This window comes from Cydia pomonella, chromosome 9, assembly GCF_033807575.1.
Source record: "Cydia pomonella isolate Wapato2018A chromosome 9, ilCydPomo1, whole genome shotgun sequence".
NCBI classification, from domain to species: domain Eukaryota; kingdom Metazoa; phylum Arthropoda; class Insecta; order Lepidoptera; family Tortricidae; genus Cydia; species Cydia pomonella.
In genome coordinates, this window is record NC_084711.1 from 17,268,976 (window position 1) to 17,291,411 (window position 22,436).

The window sequence follows — 22,436 nt, forward strand, 5'->3', positions numbered from 1 at the left end:
TAAATGACACTAACAGTAGTGACACTGACAGTTCACGCTCAAAATGCTGTACTAATTTGTTTACTACAAATACTCGAATAAAATGTTAGAAGCTGAAGAAAATAACGCCCGTACGATATTGGATTATTTAAATGAAGACTGCTGGCGTGCCGTGTTACACTATGTACCTCTCCGGAATATCATAACGAGCGAGCGAGTATGTCGACGGTGGCAGAAAGTTATGCTAGTGTACTTGCAAGGAGTCCGGGTTAATATCACTTTTGAAGAGGAAAACGATAAAAATACCCATTCTAATGCCTACTGTATGAAACTTTTGAAATATAGGTATCCGTCATTTGTGAGCTGGACCAACAAATTAGGCGCATCTGTTGTTGGTACTTACTGCCATGATCAAGAGGGTTTCAAAATGGTTAGAGCTAACTGCCCCAATCTAGAAGCTTTAACTTTGCTACACATGACAATGAGAAAAGCCAACCAAAACCAATTAATCTCACATAATCTGAATGAAGACTTAAAGTTTCTGAAAAAGCTTTGTTTCTATGCATGTCCTGTCTCAGATGATTGTATTAGACAATTCATAGCTGACAAAGCCTTAGAGGAATTAGAATTCTATGATTGTGATGAAGTGACTGGTGAATGTTTCAATACTATAAAAGGATTAAATTTTAAATCCATTGTCTTCAGTAGCTGCCAAAGTTTGAAGTCTCAACAAGTGCTCTCATTCATCAACCAACTTAGTAAGCTGATGAAGCTTGAACTGTTTGATGTTCCTCGAGAATTATGCAGGGAAATCCAACTGGCACTGGATAAGATGCCCAATTTGCAGTGCTTAAAAATGTATGGACAGGGTGGAGCAACAAATCAGCCCTATTTACTATCTTCAGAGCCTCTCTCACAACTCACATACTTAAAGCATTTAAGTACAGACTTGAAAGTGACAGACAATGTGATAGAAGCAGTAACACGGTCTTGTAAGGAATTGCTAATTCTAGACCTCGCTGACTGTGAAGTTCTAAGTTCACAAGCTATTGAAGCGATTTGCCGCAACTGTGGGACACATATCACTGAGCTTGGGCTTCATGGCTTCTCCTACCTAGGAGATGATGATGTTGTGGCTCTCATTCGTGGTTGTCCTGAGCTCACATTGCTTACCTTGGGTGGGACATACCAGCTTACACCAGCACTGCCTCCACGCGCTGCTGCTGCGCGGCAACAGGTGCGACCAGGATGCTGTCTGCGCCTTGACGTAATTGATACAAATTTGTGTGACCCATATTACTTGGAGTCTGTAGAGGATGAATATGGAGAATTTCAGGAGGCATATGAAGACCTAATTTTAGAGCTTAATTGAGGACTGTTCATAGGAGGAGGTTCAGAGGACACATAATTATGATTTTATGATACTGGTTGCAATTGTTAAGAATTTGACAAAATTTATGATGAAAAATGTTTGTACAGAAGTTTCACCAGTTTTTATTATTTACATGTCTGTGGTTGTTTAATAAATTAAATACTCATGACAATGAGTTTATCCTCAGAAAACTGATAGGAAGTCCAGTATCTGGGTCTTCTCCAGTACAGTGAAGTCTTTTGAGGAACAAAACTACATATGGAAAGCGGCGATTTACAAATCAAATAATTTCTCAGATGAGAAAAATAATAAAATATACAATTTAGTCTGTACTTTTGCAGATCAAAATGATGACATGACGTTTTATCACGTATTCCACTCCACGAACATAGTTAAATTTTAATGATATGCAACATGCAGTGGCGGCGCAAAACCAACATTTTATGTGGGCAAGGTACATTCATTAGCGAGGCCCTCTGGTGGCACAAGGAATAACGAACATTTTTACATTGTGTTCGAGGTATACTTTTTGAGGCGCGAGGCCCCTCGGACCGCGAGGCCCCTCGGACCGCGAGGCCGTAGGCGGTGGCCCACGTCGCCTACGCCTAATGCCGCCTGGCAACATGTCTTAACGATGGACATTTCAATAAAAATTACGTCATACCTATATGAGATATATTTCATTTTCCCCGGCATTTCCTTTCCTTGATTCATACAGATAATTTAACATTACACATACTAATAAAATGTACACAAAATAAAAAAAACGTATTATATCTGTGTTGTGGTATACACTGTCTCTAGCACAGAATGGACTTAGTGAGTTGCGCGTTTATTAAAAACGCCTGTGCAGTTGGGTGTTTACGAAGCGGACGACGGACAGTCGGACAGATACAGTAATGAAATTGAAAATTGATGTGTGTACTATGACGTGATGTGACCGAATCGAATGTTTTGATTTTTATAAAAACTTGTAAAAAAGTAACGACTATTCATTATCATTCTGTGTTATTTAGCTTTAAGTGAAAAAGTGTTTACAGTGACATCAACTTTTTCTATTGCTTGCTAGCAAGGGATTGTTGATCGATTGTGTGATAATAGTTTATTCTGTTGACCTAATTAGTTTTTGAAAATGGGTAATAAGGAGGATTATTTGACAACGTACCGGGTGTTTTTTGAAAACTTTGCGGCGACAGTGAATCCTGAGGACCAGCTCCCCGTGAATATCGCGGGCTATACCATCACGGAGAGCGAGCTGCCGGGCGAAGTATTGTATTGGACCACCCAGTATTTATCAGAGAAGTAAGTACTCATTCCATCATCTGTGATCATTGATGATAATAAAAACATTAAAAGTAACCAATAGGTCAATGGGCACACACCACATATACACAAAAACATGTCTCATGTATGTCTCCCTTAAAGTTTCCTGTAAAAAAACGAAATTGTATTAAATTTCAAAATACAAAATAATTTACAGAAAGACCTTTAGTTTCTACATCGTTTCTTTTATTGAGAGTATGCCATGTCATTGCAATACAAGGGAAAACTACCTTCACTAAACAACAAAAAAACAGCATCAGAATTGTTAAGGAATTTTAAGCTTATATTGTACTTTTTTAACATTATTTTGTAGCACCAACCATCTATACAGTGTAGGGGCTAGTTTTATACATTTTTCATTAATTTTTTATAATTCTCTAATAGTATGACTTTCTTCTAATGTATGTCATATTAGAATTAGGTTTTTATTTTATGGAAAAATTGTTTTGTGTTTAGTGTATGCCTTGTTAAGATGTTTCTTAACATTGCAGTACATACAATAAACCCACAACTTTAATGAAATAAACTTAACTACATTTTGTAAATGATGAACTCTGTGGGTCATTTACCTTAAAAAAGGCTTTGAAGGGCTTGCTTGCATTCCTTGTTGTAACAGGTGTGTTCCTAATATTTCTTACACAAATGAGTACCATTAAACAGTAAAACAATGGCTTTGTATTTGTATAATTTTTATTTATAAAATTTATTTGTATGTCTTCAAAGCTATATAACTCCCATAAGACCCAAACATATTAAGATAATTTTTAGATGGATCCCAGTCACCATGTCAATCATTGTCATTAGCCAAAAAATTGTCAGGAAAAAATGATAACTAGTTTTGTGTCTTTACATATTTTAAGTTATAAATTAGGTAGTTTATTAAATATTTTACACAGATCAACATAGCCCCAAACTAAGTAAAGCTTGTACTATGGTACTAGGTGACAATATACATACTTAATATAAATAAATAAATTATTATTATTATTAAAGTTTTTTTTTCCACTTAACAAGTTTTGCAATCTGTTTCTAATTTACAACTATTTCTTCCATCTTTGTTATGTGGCCCCTCTGAGGGTAAAAGCCTCCTCCATTCCTTTCCACCTTTCTCTGTCCTTTGTCATATGCATTCAACATTTTCCTGCTGTGGTTATTATATTTATTTATTTATTTATTTATTTATTTAAACTTTATTGCACACATAAAGAAAAATGTACAAATGGCGAACTTAATGCCAAAAGGCATTCTCTACCAGTCAACCATTGGGTCAAACAGAGACATTTGTGTATGTTGGTGCAGGAAAAAATAATAACAAATAATAAGGAAAAAATTAAACGTGAAGTCAAATAATATTAAAAATATATAAATAGTTAAATACTACTACTTATATAATGTATAAAAGATAGACTAATACATATAATTATGTACATATACATGATGGTGAACCTTATTTAAGTTCTTCTGACAGAAGATGCTTGCGAAGTAGTCGTTTGAAAACGGGTTTGCTTGGGGCTTGTCGAATAAAGAGAGGGAGGGAATTCCAGAGACGGATTGCCTCAACGGCGAAAGAGTTAGACATAAAACCAGTACGGTGAGAAGGAATCGAGAGTTTGAGAGAACGGGAGGAACGGAGTTCACATCCTGGACGGGGGGTGATGAAAGTGAATTTACGTTTAAGATAACCAGGGGAGGAAGGCTCGAACAAAATGGAGAATAGAATACTCAGGATTCTAAGGGACCTACGACGACGGATGGAGAGCCAATTTAGCTGACGGCGATAAAAAGAAACATGGTCGTATTTGCGAAGTCCGAAAATGAAACGTATGCCATTATTCATAAGACGGTCTAGCTTATTGAGGTACTCCTGAGAGATATTAGTCGTGCACGCGTCCGCATAGTCAATAACTGGCAAAATTAGAGTCTGCACAAGTAATTTCTTAGTACCTACTGGGAGAAAATTCTTAAATTTATAGAGATAACGCAATGTTCCTGAAACTTTCCGACTTATTTCAGAGACTTGGTCATTCCAGGTAAGGCTAGAATCTAATACTAGGCCGAGATCTTTCACTTGTTTAGTTACTGGAATAACAGTGCCATCAAACAAAATCGGCGCGACAGAAACCGCACCAAGCTTTACTTGTTGATGATGGCTACCCAGAATAATAGCCTGACATTTTGCCGGATTGACACTGATGCCAAAGCTATTGGACCATTCAGCTATGTGAACTAGATCGTCATTGATGAGGGAAACAGCAGAATTAACGTTTTCCACAGAAGCATGGGCGTAAAGTTGCAAATCATCTGCATATAAATGGTAAGAGCTGCGGATTTTGGAGGTGATTTGGTCAATAAAGATTGAGAATAAAAGAGGAGAAAGGATCCCACCTTGTGGTACCCCCGTGTTCAGGTCACACCAAGCAGATAAGCATCCACTGGCTTTAACAGCCTGAACGCGGTCAGAAAGGTAAGACGCGAACCACTCAGTCGCTTTTGATGAGACCCTCAGATGTGTAAGAGTCGCAACAAGTAGGTCATGATCAACCGCATTAAAAGCGTTGGAGAAATCGATAAGCACCAACACCGTTACTCTGGAATTCTCCATGCCATTTCTTACATCTTCAACAACATTGAGAAGTGCGGTGGTGGTGCTGTGCCCTGATCTAAATCCCGATTATATCATCGGCCCATCTTTTCTTTTGTCTTCCCCATTTTCTTTTGTCTGTTGGGCCCGGCCATTTAGTTATTTGGTAAGTCCATCTCCTGTCTTCGTATCTTGACAAGTGCCCGGCCCAGTTCCACTTCTGTTTTAAACTAAATTCAAGGGCATCTGTCAATTTAGTTTTCATAATAAATAAATAAATACTCAGATGCAAAGATATCATCTATAACTGAAGACACAAATATTTGTTATAAACACATAAACAAATGCCCTTACTGGGATTCATACCCGGAACCTACAGTTTCATAGGCAAGGTCACTACCAACTAGGCTAGAAGGCTGTTGAAAGTTAATAATATCATAAGACTGTTTTGATTCGTTAGAATATGTGTTGCTGATCCCTTATTTTTTTGGCATAAATTTGACAACAGACGGGTACACACAGAGCGAGCATATATGCATTGGCAATTCCGTCACGCACAAACCGGCCAGTGTAGACGTGCCTTAGTCGAAGCGGCGCGCGCGTTTTCCTCGCCTGAGCGCCCCGCCTCGGCCGAGGCAAGTCTACACTGGCAGGTTTGTGCGTGAGGAAATTGCCTCGGGCGTATGCTCGCTCTGTGTGGACCCGCCTAATCAAGAGTTTGTGATTTTTATAAAACATGTAGACATCTTAAACAATAGTTAGTGGTAAACAAGAATATTGCCTGACCTACTTGATGGCAAGGTTAAATAATCTGCTTTGTCAATCCTTTAAAAATTTATACAATTTTTTTTTACAAATCCCTTTTACAGTCAGGTCTGAAAACATAGATATGGATTATAAAGTGCCAAAAATATGTATAAACCTTCTTCGACAATCTTATTGCCCATAGAGTCAGACTAAGTTAAGATGGCGGCGATTTTGATAGCCCAGAGCCCAGACGGTGAAAGTGTTAAGTAAACATCATAATCCATTATTTCATAGAAGTTTGACGTTAAAAATAACACATCAGCTGGGCTATCAAACTTGCTGCCAATTTGGTCTGACTCTATGGGCAATAAGATTGTGTATACATATTTTTGGGACATTGTTCCTATCAATATTTTCAGACGTGACTGTAGCTTGAATAATCATTGAGAGAGCATTCAACAACTATAGTGAAAGTATTTATATACCTACCTAAAATGATTTATTACTTATTAGGCAGTTGAACTGACGAGAAAAATCTAGCGCATCATTTAGTTACAAAATACAACAAATGCGCATGTAAATTCCGTTATGTGCTATTTTTTGGAAACGGAAACAAAACCTAAAACAACTCTCTGTTATTGTTGAGCCATTAAGGGTCTTAGCTAAATTGGTTGTTTAATACTTATGCGATGGAATGTCCAATTTAGCTAGAACCTTAAGGGGCTCCCCGCGGTTTTAATCGATTTTTGACCAGTTTTAAGTTGTTACTCTTACATTTGCACTATAGATAAAATTATAAGACAAACGAGCAAACGGCTATGGTTCCTCAATCTTTTATCTCCATTCTGGTCTGCCGGATTTTGAAAGAAATGAACACTTATTTTTTATTTTTTTAAACATTGTCTATAAAAAAAATTTTTCGTTACTCGTTTGCTGTGAAGGAGTTTACATGTACGAAATACACTCATTTGGGTTAATCTTTTACGTATCTAAAAACTGATCAGAGATTTTATTTTTATAACTAATTAACACAAAAGTTGTTCAACTTTGATGCCATATATTTCGAAGACAGGGACCTTTGAATATTGCATAAAGCTGTTGCTGTTAATATGATAAGCTACAAAAAGCATTAGAAAAATAAGGGATTCAGAGTCATTGGCGCTAGGGAGCCCCTTAAATGGCTCAAAAATTACGGAGCGCGACTGTTCATTAAGTATATATAATACACACTACACGTACACGTATTACATTTACGTATCTGTTATAATATGTTTTCTCAAAATATATTAAAACTGCACATAGCGGGCCTATTGTCAGAAAAAAATCAAGGACCAAGACTAAAATTCCCCTAGTTGTTCCATAAAAGCAGTACAGGTGATTTATGCGCATAATAAAGCACTTGTCTAATTTGTCAGTGCGTTGCTCTTGGGAATTGCGTAATGGTTTGTAGCGGGACAATGTTGCTCATCCAGACGAGGGTGACCAGATACAGCATGAAAAATTCCAGGAAGTTCCGTTCTGCTCATAGGGAAATTAAGACTTGTAAAAAAAACTGAAAAGATATGTATTCGTCATGTTGAAAAGCCACAGGTTTTTTTTATACCACGACGGTGGCAAACGAGCATACGGTCCGCCTGATGGTAAGCAGTCATAATAACAGTCACCATAGGTTGTTATCCTTGCAGCTAATTTTCTTTTCTCATTTTTTTCCGAAAACGATTTTGTAGCTTGTTGTTACAGTCGCTTTGCTTCTGTTAAATAATAACAGTGTGTTCATCATTTACGTATTAAATGGAAAAAAATACCCTAGGTTTAACATACCTAACCAATTTAACTTTAAACCAAAACTGATATTTAATGAAACAAACAATCAGCATTGATTTTGCCCGTTAAATATTTGTAATAAACGTAAATTATTGTTTAAAGGTGAACAGAATAGACAGACACGCAGACAGAAGGGTGCTACAGACGCGGAGTGTGTAATACACGTAAATCCGAGGTTAGACAATCGTCTAAACGGAGTCCGAAATTCTGGGACAATCCCCGCTTTTCCTGCCATGTGGCGACTCTAATGTCGACCGGCGATCGCAATCTCGATCCAACTCGGATGACGTATTGTCCGCTTTGTTATAGGAAAAAAACTACTCCATAATTACATACCTATCTACCAGAGGACAATAGTAGTACACGAACTAGTGCGATAATGGTGAATCATTCGCGCACCCTACACCTACCTACGTTTATAAATTTGTTTTCCCGTTCACAAACCGGAAGTCAACAATTAAGTTATTTAGGTAGTTGCTTGCCTAAATTATAGGTTAGTGTAAGGCTCGGTATAACTGGTTATGTCAGTATTTGATACTTCTCTTTTTCTTCTCAGCATATTTGCGACCACTGCTGAACATATGCCTCTTTCATGGATTTCCTGTATGCGACGGTTCTATGTCAGGTCGGCCCTGTCGTCTTTTTAATCTTCCGACCATCAGGCTTTCTTTCCGTTTTTTTTCGTCTTCGCTTCTTAGTCGAGGTCTCCAGAATAGTACTCGCTGGTCCCATCGATCGTCATCCCTGCGATAGATGATAGATAGGTATGGCCAGCCCATTCCCACTTTAGTTGCGCAATTCTTTTGGCGATGTGGGTAACGTTCGTGCGTTGGCGAATGTCCTCATTTCGAATTCTGTTTCACAGTGAGATCCCGAGCATCGCGCGCTCTATAGCTCTCTGTGCCACTTTTAGTTGGCGGACCCTTCAGGTTCAGTGACTGTGGGGTGTGGGATTTTGAACTCGAAAACATCGCCTAACTTGCCAAATGTGTATTCCACTATATAATTAGAAACGCTTTCTCAAAATGTTTTATAGAAGTATATCCGACATGGAAACTTCTTTGAATGCCATACGTAACTATCCATATACATTCATACGCATATCCATAACCTTCCCGGAAAAACCGACCACACATATAATATTAAACCAATCTGCAAAAGAATCCGAGAAGTAACTATAGTTGTAAGTTTCAATGCGTGTCAAGTTGCGATCCACCTGATACTAATGTAATTGTTTAGGCTTATCATTTATCATGCTGATATGAAGCCCATTGGCAGTTCTACATAGGTACCTATGTAGTGAAGCTGCGATTGAATCATTGATTTTTCACCAGCCGTTTGTCATCCTTGGATGTGACGTTATCAATTAGTCAGTGTAACGTGGCGTATATTATACCTAAACATTTTCCTATACATCTATCGGCGAGTTCACGCAATGACAATAAGGAAACCGTAAACACATCTTATGTAGGCAGTAGGTAGGTACTTAAGTAGCAATAGTGCATTGTAATTTATGACTACTGGTACATAACGTCACTCTTACCATCTGAGTTTGACGAATTTCTGTTTTTATGATTGATTTGAAATAGCTAAGTACACAAAATAATCGCTAAAACTAGATAAGTCATTCGACAGTAAAGTTAGATACCTACCTAGACTTACCATCGTATTTAGTTCATAAGCCACAGGACAAATATTTTTTCACATCACCTATTGTGGCTAAGTGGCACTTTTCAGTTATAGGTCACTATTTTTCACTTTTTTGCGTACTATTTTTTAGCTTAAATAATATTTTGAAACAATAATTTCCTTATAGGTGATGTAAAATAAAAAGCAGTGTGTGTCACATAGTAGCTTAATTATTTCCATCTTGGGCATGAACACTCGAATGAGCTGAGGTTTCTATATAAAATCCTTCGCTTCGTTCAGGATTCAATGTACGCCCTCGTCGTTAATATGTCATTATGCTCGCTTGTGACTCATCTACCATTGTTACAGAACTAAAATGTGACTGATTTAATAGTTATACCTATCAATTTCATTTAACTAACCATTCAAAAGAAGATGAGAATAATTATAGCCTATAGGCATGTGCTTTCCGTCGTATTTGCATGACGTCACGTGGGGTTAACCCATTTGTGTTCAACACTGTTACTCACAAGACTGACTGTGCACGCCTCCTTTTCGTATAACCAGTATGAACCTTTTAACTATTAAGTAAGTAATGTAAGAATTCTGAGATCAGTTACTTAGTAATGTGCCATGTGCCTGAGGTGACTGCGTTTTAGTAAATAATAAAAATAACAGCCCTCCATCTATTTCTTTTCTCATTGCCCACCCAGCGCGAGCTGTTAGACGACTAAAATTACCTATAACTGACACCTCGAGATCCGTAATAACTACGCGTATTAGGTGTCACTTTCCGCTGGCTTTTATTTGCTAGCGCATTGCTCTGTAAGGTAAAGGAATGCCCGCTCTGAACCCGTCGCCGCTTCCGTGCTCACAGATGTTCCCTTCAATGCATCCGGATGCGCCACTAGCCAAATGACGCTAACGAAGGAACATTCTTACTCCTATCCTATTATTTGGTTTACGCAATCATGTGTATTTTACCTCTACCTCAAATTTTAACCTTCGAAAGTGTTCGTTTTACGAGAACGTCAGAAGATTCCGACCAATAGGCGTACGGCTCTAGAAGGACGCGGACGCAGCGACTGAAGCGAGCAGACCTGGCAAGGAGACAAAACTTTTCCTTTGTATAGAAAACCCTCGGACTTTTTATTGGTTTCTACCACCAATACCATATAATTTTTGTTACCAATGAAAGGTCAATGCAACATAATATTTTTTTGCGGACGAAATCTTGTTGTTTTTCGCTTTTATTTTCAAGGGAGGCTTGTTTTATGGCGAGTGTTTGACATTGCCAACTGCTGGACAAGTCTACCTTATTTATTTATTTAATCTTTATTGCACAAAAGAAAACCTTATAGTACAAAAGGCAGACTTAATGCCATGATGCATTCTCTACTAGTCAACCTTTTCTAGGCTAGGCTTATCTAGATGACGTAGGTAGAGGTACTATGGTCTAAGACAGATTCTAACCGGGTGTAATCCACGAAATTGAATCGGGTATCACGGTGGACCTCGTCGGAGATGGAAGAATGAACATAGGATGATCGAAAGTGCTCAAAATCGGTAATCGTGGATAAATTTGAGGTAGGCCTTTGCTTAGCATTGGGATTTGGGACACGCTAACCTATACTTCCCCTTTGAAGTACGGTTAGTTACAAGCTTACAAATAGATTGTAGAGAAAAATCACCGGCTTTAGCGATGAGACAGAGAGTAATAGGGATCGTGATAAGTCCGTGGATTCCTGATTGAATCTACCGCTATTTATTATATTACTTTTAAGAATATGCACAGGAAAGGCAAACGTTTCAAATATTTAAAAACCGTTACTTTTGAAAAACAAATTATAAAAAAAAAACACAATAGTAGTACAAACAAATATACTGCTTTTAAATAAATGCTAACGCACTTTAAATAAATACTTTATTTAATTCGTGCTAAGGTAATCATGAGATTTTGGATTAAAAACTTATGGTCTCAATGTAGAACCAATAGAGTTAGACCAAGATAGGTTGGCAGCGATTTTGATAGCCCAGACGGTGCAAGTGTTATTATAAACGTCAAACTTCTATGAAATTATGACGTTTACTTAACACTTGAACCGTCTGGGCTATCAAAATCGCTGCCGACTTAGCTTGGTCTGACTCTAGCATTAGCGGTGAAGCATTTGCATAATAAAGAACTGTGTCATGAACAACTACATACTTCCAGTTAATTGAAGACGTTATATAATAATTATTAAGAAGCCATAAGTAAGAATTCATATCGCTTATCTAATCGCTTTCATTCTACTTAACCAGACTGGAAAGATTACGATCGTATGTGTATGGGTTCTTAGGCACTCTCCTATGCACGATAGTCACGTTCGTTTATAATGGAAACATCTGTGAAGTAATAGTTCCGAGGTACAGTTGATCTGTATTATAAAACACTATTTCTGAACTCTGTAATCCAGTGAAACTTGGATAAATGGAATCCTGTAGAATAGGATTGTTTAAAGGAATATATTATTATAATATTTAACTTTGTCAATTGCCAACATAGTAACAAAACTACCATCAAATAGCCAAATTATCAAAACAATATTCCATCTGTTTGAAGAGCTATTCTTTAATAGAGAGGAGATACACATACTACTATATGTTACTAGTTTTATAACTTTCTTTGTTAATAGATAGCTACCAACGTTAAGGTATATTGACATCAGGTCGTACTCGCACGGTACGTAAAAAACACAATAGGTCTCTTTCCAATTACAAAACATTCGAATACGGCCTGTTCAAAAAGAAGAGGTTTAGTTAGACCAAACTAGCTAATAATTTTATTGAACTGTTTAAAACTTCTACGAAATTAAGAAGTTTAAATAAATCACTGCCAACTTAGCTTGATCTAACTCGTAGTAGGGTGTTCTCTTATTCACAGTATCTGCGATACATAATAAACAGTTTGTTTCACTAGTAAAAAAATAGTCATAAAAAGAGCACTATATAATTTTTACGGTTGTACAGTCAACAACAAAAGTAGTGGATCAAACAACCCTTCAAAAGTATAGTCTACTGTAACAGCTTAACAAAAAGTGATGGTTTTATACGTAGAACAATTTAGACTGTAAAAGATATGCTTTTGAACATGAATTTTAGAGATTTATCTATATTAGGAAAAGTTATCGGGAATATCATATACTTCTGGCGCATTGTTTCATCAGCTACTTTTGATGCTGACCGTGCTCACGTATTTTTAAATAGTATAATTATTATGTATTATGTTAAAATGACTGAGGTATAATCCAAAAAAATATTGAAGTTCGCGTTAGTTCGAAATTCGGGACAGTCTCAGTATTAATTGGCCGTAATTTAGGGAAAAGGATCAAATTGATGTTAACCTATCAAACGAATTAAAACTTTCTATCAAAAAGAAAATTTATTCATTTAAATTACAAATTTTAGAGAGTGTATCATTTTTGCTAAAAGTGGGTCAAATTTAACTAGCAAGATTTGTCCCATACATACTAACAGGGTAAGTTAAATAAAAGCTGGTAAAAAAACACCCCGTCTTACTTATCTAGGTTACACTGTCTCAATCTAGGCCGGCGAGCTTTATGCGATATTCTATAATAATGTGTAATTTGCGGGACGCTCCATTTATTCCAGCCTGTGCGGTAAGCGAGCGTAAATTGCATGTTACGACCATCTGCCGAGTTGCATAATCGACTAGCTACATTGAATTGCAATTACAATACCAATTTGTTTACTTGATGCGGTACGCGTGTACGAGTATTGTTTACTAATTAGCTGAAAAAGCTATTGACGGACTTATCGATTATCGAATTGGTGTGAGAAGTCAGTGTGGTGTTAGTTAGTAATGTTGGTTTATTATGCAGCTTTAACCCTTTGAACCCTTTATGTCATAAATACAAACATCGCTCAAACGCCAAGATCCCGGGCGCAAGGGAGCTAATGGAAACCTTATTCGAAAGTGTGAAGGTTACTTTGACAGGGTAGGTAGACATAGTGATAACATGTATATTTTTGTTGAGTTAGTCCGAATATGGATGTATTTTGTAATTCGACTTTGTACTTTTTGAACCTTTCTTAAATGACTACACCTACATGTGTAGGTACCTAAACACTATATCTTTGCAAGCAGGAGATTTACTAACTATATAGGGACCGTGCGCGTTGGAGGGTCTGCCATCTTGTGGTCGGAATCGAAACCATAAACATGTACATTTACACGTCACGTGTTTTCTTGTGCATAGTAGGTTCTGCCATCTTGTGGGCTACATCGGAACAATAAACATCACATTTACGCCTCGCGCCAAAAATCTGACGGCTCCTGTGCTGCCTCCTACAGTTCATGCACGCTCCCTATAAGTACTTGATAAGTTTGTAAAATTTCCTTTGACACTCTTCTAATGTTGAAAAACATACCTATGCAAAGTAAGTGGAATAAGTATATGCTATTACAGGTAATGTAAACAATAGTCCTTATTGAATGCCTTTTGATTTTGATTTGATTGAATGGACATGGTGTATCCGTGTGAATGAGTAAACGTTCATGTATTAAGTTGTCGCATTAATCATGAAGTCTTAAGTCCTGATGTATTTGGTCCAAAATATAAAACTGGCTCTAGTACACATACATTTCAGGTACATCCACAATTTAGTAGTCGTCTAGCAATAAGATGTCAGTGTCTTAATATAGACTTGTGAAACTTGGCAATATAACGCTTGAGATCATCAATTAGTGTGCATCTGAGCGTGGGGTCTTTGAAATGCATGGGTATAAAAAGAGTTGCGCAATTAGCTTGAGGGATAATCAGAAGTAGAGATGTGCCGATTAACTTTGACGCATAATACTTACGACTCTTACGAGTACATTTGGTCGGTATGCGTTCGGTCTTTCTCTCGTCAAACTGTGTATTAGACTGACTTGTAGCGGTTCAGCCATTATAGCAGCGCCAACAATATATTCTGTTAGTTACCTCAAGGAGATTGGTACCTTCGAACCTTAAAGCAGAGAACAATTAAAATGAAAAAGAGGGAGCTAATGGGTTCGCATACCCCAGGTTGAGGGTTTAAGAAAATAAATTCTGCGAGTTTGATTGTCTTATTAAGATGCGTTTTAATATCACGCACTCCTTTAGTTACAAAATACATTAAGTGGTGCTAGTGATGCATGCTACTTGACAATCGAACCGAACGATGCGGTCAAAAAAGCTATGCCAAATATGCCGCATACTGAATAATTACCGAATGTTCGGCGCACCTCTAATCAAAAGGTCTACTCTGCAGCTTTCTCTATTGGACGTGGGATGCTGTAGGTTGGTTACTTGGATGCACAAATTGGCACGAGAGCTGCGTGGGACGCGGATGCCAGATAGTACCATTGTCGACAAACTTTACTGACCATTCGTGAATCTTACCTCGACGATATAAGGTCTACCAATGGTAAATTAACTGAGTTTATGTTAGTACACGAGTCAACGCTCCGCACCGCACTGCCCTTCTTGTTTAAAGTTAATCAGCCGAATTACGGTCATGGTGCTCAAACTGTTGGCTTCTAAATCTCTAAATTCTCTAAATTATTTTCACATACACATCAGTACCTTCCTAGATAATTCTGTGTTGCCTTTCCGTCTCCCATATTGATGTGGAAAATTGGAAATAGACAATGTTATCAAAAAATCCAATGTAGTTAACTATGTCTCTTTGCTTGTAGTAGTGATTATTACTTTTTTATGGTAATATTTCTAAACCTGTTGACATGTAGAAAGCTGTAAGGAGTTTTTTAAATCTACCCTCTTTAGAGATTCAAGGACACAAATTGATATCCACTTCGGGATTACCCTAGGCCTAGTCGTTGAAATGTCCATCATTTCAATTAGATTTTAGAAATACACCTGTATGATTGAAACATTAATGAAACGACAATATATGATAGAGTGGTGTTTCCTTATTGAGATAAAAGAACCGCCAGCACTAGCGAACCTAAAAGATCTATCAACAACTCTCGGATTATACTCATACAGTGTTAAAAACAGACGCAGCGTCCGAGTACAATTTGAACTTCCAGCCGGAACCGAAAATTTAATATCCGGCGCAAGTCCGTCTTTACGGCCACAGACAACAGATGCGCCACTTGACTCGAGTGTTCTTAACTCGATTGCTTTGCCTCCGCGCGGTCGCGGTACGAATTAGCTTTAATTTGTGGTGTCATGCCATGGGACGTCTTCCGATTTATCGGTGTACAGAAGAGAGCACTGACCTGCATGCACTCGACAGACAGACATATCCGCATTTTATTTCACATATACATCTACCTTGAACGAGTGACGGACAGAGTGAACGCCCGTGTGGTTTATTTATCCTGGTCTATTCTTCCGTCTGATATAAATAGCGTATGTATTTCTGCTTTCTGGCGTCTAGACGCCAGATAGAAAAGCACAAGAACCAGTGACCAGCAGAAGACGCGCTGGAAAGACGACATAATAAAACTGGCAGGCAAAACATGGCAAAGAACAGCTAGAAACCGACACAAATGGCGTGATATGGAGGAGACCTTTGCCCAAAACTGGGAGTCCAAACGAACATAGCATGGATTAACGAAACAAATACCTATTAAAAATAAAATATGTCTATAGATAGTATAAATTAACGAAGGTAGAAACTGTAAAACGTTTGGAATAAAGAGCTTTATTATTGTTATTATTATGTATTTCTGCTTATCTTTTACTACTGATCTGCCGCTTCGCAAGTTTACTAGTACTAAATCCACGAAAATAGACCAATTTAATCCTTGGTACGTAGCTTGTGGTAAGGAGTGAGGGCGCAAAATAGATAGTGAGGAGTTCGACATATTTGGCTTATGTTTTGAGCAATTTAGATTAGTTTTGCTTTAAAACACCTATATAAGTGGATAACCATATGGGCTGGATACCTTGTACATGTAAACGACTAAAACTATCTCTGAAATACGAGTCTGCACTCAGTGAGTACCTATATGATGACGTTACTACAACACTGGGTGACAAATCGCTAGAGCTTGCCCCATTTCACGACAAATAAAGTCACAGCATGTGCAAATACAACGATTCAAGCTATCAAGTACATGAAGAAATTGGAATAGATTGCGATATTTAGATACGGTCGCGATAACGGTATCAGCAGAGATGTCATTGTAATTGTACACACTAACCGAGTTAGGGCGTTTTAGATATCTAGGCGAGCCAGCATAAGTACGTTCTCTGATTATAATTTATATATACCGGTTTTTCTGAGGTTTCGATTTGCGCGCTCGCAACAGCAATATGAACACACTACCAGACGCACCTACTTCATTCGTATCGGCTGGCTTATGTCATTCTCTGGGTAAATCTTTTGTTTACAAACCGTTTTGTTTCACATCGAATGTTTGTCTACTTTGGTGGCATTCAATTGATTATTCGTGATTTAATTCAACTTTTGATAATAAAAACCGCTCGTATAAATTACATCAAATATCTCTTAGGTATTCAGGTTTAACTAACTTTCTAAAGATGTCGACCTTTGAAAAGCCGCTTCTCCTTTTCTTAAGGAAAATCCCGTGTATAATTGACACTGGTTATTAGAAAATTAATTAGCAAATTATAAATTATTTCTGATATCTTTCTTAGACCTAAAGGCGGCCAAGTTCCTTTAATATTCACAAGTTCTCGATCAGATTTAATGACATTGGCCCGGCATTTTTATTATCATATTATATTAAACTTTGGCTAGCAGTTTGAAGTCTCAACGGAATTTAAAGAAATATATGAAATGAAGGAACTGGTTTTTAGGGTTAAGTTCTAACCTAACTCACAGAAGTGTTTTTGCAGTGTGTTATTATAATTAATATTAATAAGGTAATTTTGAAAATTAAAGGGCTCCGTACAATAAAAGTGATTTTTTTCAACGATTTATTGTATTTTAACCGCCTTATTATAATACATGTATATTACTTAAAAGCTTATAAACATCAAACAGAATAAGATTATAAGATACAATACATAAGCAAAATCAGTCAAGCGTGTGATAATGTGATGGTAAGGAACCCTCCGCGCGTAAATCCGACCCGACCAGTAGTCCTTGCACTTTGCTCGAGTATTTTTCACTATACACACGTGACAAGGTCCAACTTTTATATTATTTTTTACTGAGTCCTTATATTTTTATAAGGCTCATATTTCATGTACCTCGCAGCAGTTAAAGTTTGTCGTTATACCTACATCAACATCAGTAGTCGTCTTCCTTCATTCCCTGTCTGTATGTATAACTTCTTATACGTGTCCCACAAACGCCTGTGAGGTGCAAGCAATAACAACATTGTATACGAATACAGCACGTGCGGTGCCGTCGAATTAATCGCCAGCTGATTTCAACGCCCACTCGAAATAGACTGCCATGCGGCGTTTTGGGGCATACGCGGTGTTGACAGAGTTGACTGATTATTTATGTAGCTTATTTCAACGACATAAAGTCTACCAATGGTTAGTAACTCTTAGTTAGGTGAGTTAGGTCTGTATTCCTTCCGATCACTAAGAACAGGTGAGCGTTCCACCACAAACCAGAGGGCCTACCGGAAACACGACAAATCGACAATCGAAATTTCGTTGTCTGCCTCGCTATCGTTCGGATATGCAAGAGTGATAGAGAGGCAAAAAAATAAATTTAGTTTTTCGTGTTTCGCGGTTGGGCTTCGGTGTGTGCGATTTACTAAGTAGGGATATTAAACATGCTTAATCACAAACTACTATATTGAGGACGTTCACGAGGGTGGGTTGATAAGTAATTAGCCTTGGCTATTTAAAATTTGATATATAACATTTTATTTTAAATCGTGTCTCTGGGGATCGGTGTTCAAAATTTGGATTTGTTGGTAAATATTTTGTTGATTTTTCAGCCATTAAAAAAAAATGTGTCCATTGTTTTCAAAATGGATAAAATTGAACAAATGCTGTGATAATGATAAAGTTTGTATACATAAAACGGGTATGAAGGGCATAGATATATATGAAGCTTTAAATAATGTTTTGGGTGAATGTGCTCTTTCTTACACCATTGTAAAAAACTGGATGGCTAAGTTTAAACGCGGTCGTACAAGTGTCTAAGATGAAGCCCGCCCGCGACGTCCGAAAACTGTCACGACTCCGGAAACGGTATTCAAAGTACATGATATAGTTTTGGCAAATGTCAAATATCCTTATTTTCAGGCAGGTCGACGATTGAAGCTACCTGAAATATTTGACATTACAGGTATCTCTAATTAACGGGTACATCATAGCCTTAGTGAGGAATTACATATGATCATCTTCCACCAAGACAATGCCGGGGTTCCCTTGTGTTGAATCTATGGCAAAAATCAAAGAATTGAACTATGATTTAATGCCCCATCCACCTTACTCGCCTGATCTTGCACCATCAGACTTCCACCTATTCCCTAAGCTCATAACATTTTTGGGTGGACAAAAGATTGCCACATATGATGCACGGAGACTCCGTCGAAAATTAAAATCTATATTATCATGCATTTTAAGTATTTTTTTTATTTTTACGCTAGTTACTTATCACCCGGCCTTAGTAAGAAAGTATATTAATATCATTTTTTTATTTTTACTGTTTACTACGAATGTTTATTGAATTTATTATTGAATATGCCTTTTTTTTTCTTGTCATAACTGTCGTAAGGGTGATGAAATTTATTAAATGGAGGTGACTACTATTACACTCTACGATAGGACAGGTTGTTGTATGACTTGTATGTTGTCTTAGAAACTACGAGAAAACGTACCCACGTCACGTCCGCGCTATAACTTATTTATACTTTTTCCAGACAATGTCCCTCGGCACTATTGACCCCGCTGCTGCGGATAATCCTCGACGAGGTCCGCGTGGCGGCCAAGAAACAACCCGCAGAGTTTGGATATAAAGCCGACGAGTCTGGTGAGTTTTGGCAAATTGGCACCCTATACCTAATAATGGCAATGTATCGGCGTCAATGCGGCGCGTTTAAATAGCTTACTTAGTTGTTTTATTTGACAAGCTTCTGCCTGCGATTTCGTGTGCGTGGAATGATGATGATAATATTTTGATAAAATCTATCTTATGTCCTCTTTCGGGCAAAATATCCTCATACCAAATTTTATCATAATCGGTTCTGCGGTTTAAGCGTGAAGAGGTAACAGACAGACATATAGATGGAGTTATTTACGCATTTATAATATTAAGTAGGGATTAACGATAATAAAATTAAAAACCAAAAGGTTTTGCTTATGGCCCGTCTAAGCTAACCTTGCACCGACTTGAATAGAACAAAATGAGGCGGTGTCTTATCTTATGATTTTCGGGGGCCCTTGCACTTTGACCCATAGGAATCTTTTGTGTAAAGGGGTAACCCCCTTAGGAAAGATCCGTAGATCCGTCAGCTAGTCAAGAGCTTGTTTGACCATCTCGATGTGCCGGATAATGGAGCTTATGGGTAGCATTTTGAATACCTTTGGTTCCAGATAGCCTGCTCCCAAAGTCCTTCATTATTTGTCTGGCGAGGGCGTGACATTGACACATTAGGGGTATTACTGTCTGAGGCAGTGTCACGTCATTTTTGAATAGAAATTTGACATTCATGATGTCTTGCCACACTTTGTCATTGCAAATGCCATGTAAAGTTAGCTTGGTCCAACTCTAGTTGTTTTTGACTTTGATTAAGAACCCTTGCTGTGCGTAATAGAGTGTTAGCTGACGGGGGCGCGGCTGTGATCCCAGTTCGGATGGAACCTTAACCGAATACTTATTAAGTCTCAACGCGATTGTAGTTTGTAAGGTTACTATAACATCTCAAAATATCTACATGACTGAATTTCCCAGCCAACTAATCCGTTGAGTCACGCGTTATACCTGCGATAACGACATTCACATACGTAGATAAAACTCAAAATGTATGCAACGGCATTATTCATCGCAATAAAATTAAGCAAATTTGTTTAACTTCGCCAAAGATTCCCTGAACTTCGTAGTGGAATCATTAATTCGGAGAATCTTCTACTGCGTTGTGTATCTAGATGGCATGAGATAATAGCCCTTCTTGTACACAGCTGCAGACTTGTTTGCGTTTATTAAATAATAATTTAGTTTTTTTTTAAGTGCCAAAGAGCAAAGCCTTCCTAGATGTGTGTAGAATGTAGATGTTTGGACGTTGGTCCTATAAGTACAAAAGTACAGGGGTTTCTATCATTTTCACTGTCTGTCGTCTTGGTCGTTGGTCTATATAGATACAATTTTCCTTGTATTCCAAAACGTCCTTGTCCTACTGAATGTAATAAATAATAAATATTGAAAAAAATCTGTGACGACTTGCTTCTGCATTATTTTCTTTTTGCAGTGATTTTAATGATGTCAGCGAATAGGTATAATCAGTCTGATCAAACATAGCTTATGGATATTGACAGTACGTATTGATTAATAATTTAATACTTACAAACTGTTAATTTATCCGAATAAATGAGCGGGATCCGAACCCTGGTTGGATATTTATCTTGTGAAGTTTACCTATAACTTCATCCTTTACACTTCTTTCTCACTATAGTAGCGTAGATATATGCACTCCGGCAATTTCCTAAAAGCTCGCGTCGTAAAAAAATCTTAGTGCCAAAACGTGCGATTAGGTAATATTCGTATTACACTATATCACCCACAACACAAGCCATATACCTACATCATTTTACAACGCCGACTATGGATGAACACAAAGGCAACTGAACATACATATTACGCGATAGCTTGCTATGAAATTAGTCGATCTTATTTCAAAACGAATCGAAAAATTGAGAATTGATAAGGGACTAGTTTTTTTTAATATTCTTCTACGCCTGCAACTCCAGAGGAGTTAAATGCGCGTTGCCAACCCTAACACTCCGCACCCTCGTTAAGCTCTGGCAACCTTACTCACCGACAGGAACACAACACTATGATTAGGCTCTAGTTTCGATTCCTCCAACCCGTTCTGCGTGTTTCTCATGTAGCCGTCAACGGCTCCCGGCACTCTAGACCGTACGCAGGAGCTAATTTTTTTCGATTCTGGTAAAGTTTGATTAAGAGTATCTTCTGTACCTAAAGCTATTAAATAAGTGCTCTGTGTCGATATCGTCAAAGTGTGAAGGTATGCAGTTCCAAGTGGGTGCAGGCGCCGTCTAAACTAGGAGATGTAAACAGGTGAGATACATTTTGGTCAGCAAGGTTACATAATAAGCTAACCCGGGATGCACTTGACAGTGAAATGGAGCTCGATCTATATATAGTTCAGGAGAAAATCAATACTTCAATGCAACTGAATTTCCGTGAATTGTAGCCCAGATATCGCGCGGCGCAACAGGCCGTTGCATACAGCTCTGCCGGTTTTCGTTATAAAAAGCGTTTTATCGTTTCAACAATAATGTCTTCTGAAAATTCCATGTGTTGTAAGAAGAGCGTTACAAGCTTTTCTGTATCTGAACTTTGTTTAGATGACTTATGTATTTGTATTGAAATTTATGGCCGTTGGTTGTTTCCTGCTCCTATAAATTAGTGGCACGTGTAAATTGTGCAGTAGCATTAGTCTGCAGGACATTACAGATTAGTATTTCTGAGACTTTCAAGATAAGATAACACGAAAATGTTTATTTACTTTTACATGTCCGTAATTGGTGTTCCTGTCGCCTCCTTCATATTTGAATGTATGTTCTGAAATGATTTTCTTGTTGCCTAAGTTTTGTTAGTCATAAAAATCCAGAGGCCGTGAGTTCAATTCTCGCCCAAGGCAGTAATTTTTCCACTTTTAAAATTATTCTAAGCTATTAATGCATCGTTCGCAGACGTTTCTGCTTGTTAAAAATTTATAAAAATTACATACATAATATTGGTATAATACTGTTAATACGGGCCTAGTGTCTAAAATGTATTATACACGCTTATAGCTCAACAAAAAAGTTG

General features: G+C 37.6%; 1 protein-coding gene across 2 annotated transcripts in view; it reads left to right on the forward strand.

Annotated features, from left to right (window-relative positions):
- Positions 1-2,211: 2,211 nt before the first annotated feature.
- LOC133521545 (microtubule-associated protein 1A-like) overlaps positions 2,212-22,436 on the forward strand; it is a 132,180-nt gene continuing 111,955 nt past the window's right edge. The window contains exons 1-2 of one of the 2 annotated variants that reach the window (XM_061856567.1): positions 2,212-2,653; positions 19,306-19,415. In XM_061856567.1, coding sequence (XP_061712551.1) covers positions 2,484-2,653; positions 19,306-19,415 — 280 coding nt within the window. In that variant the 5' untranslated portion in view covers positions 2,212-2,483. Of the gene's footprint in view, positions 2,654-19,305; positions 19,416-22,059; positions 22,181-22,436 lie in introns of those variants that run through there. The other variant, XM_061856569.1, reaches the window with a different exon arrangement.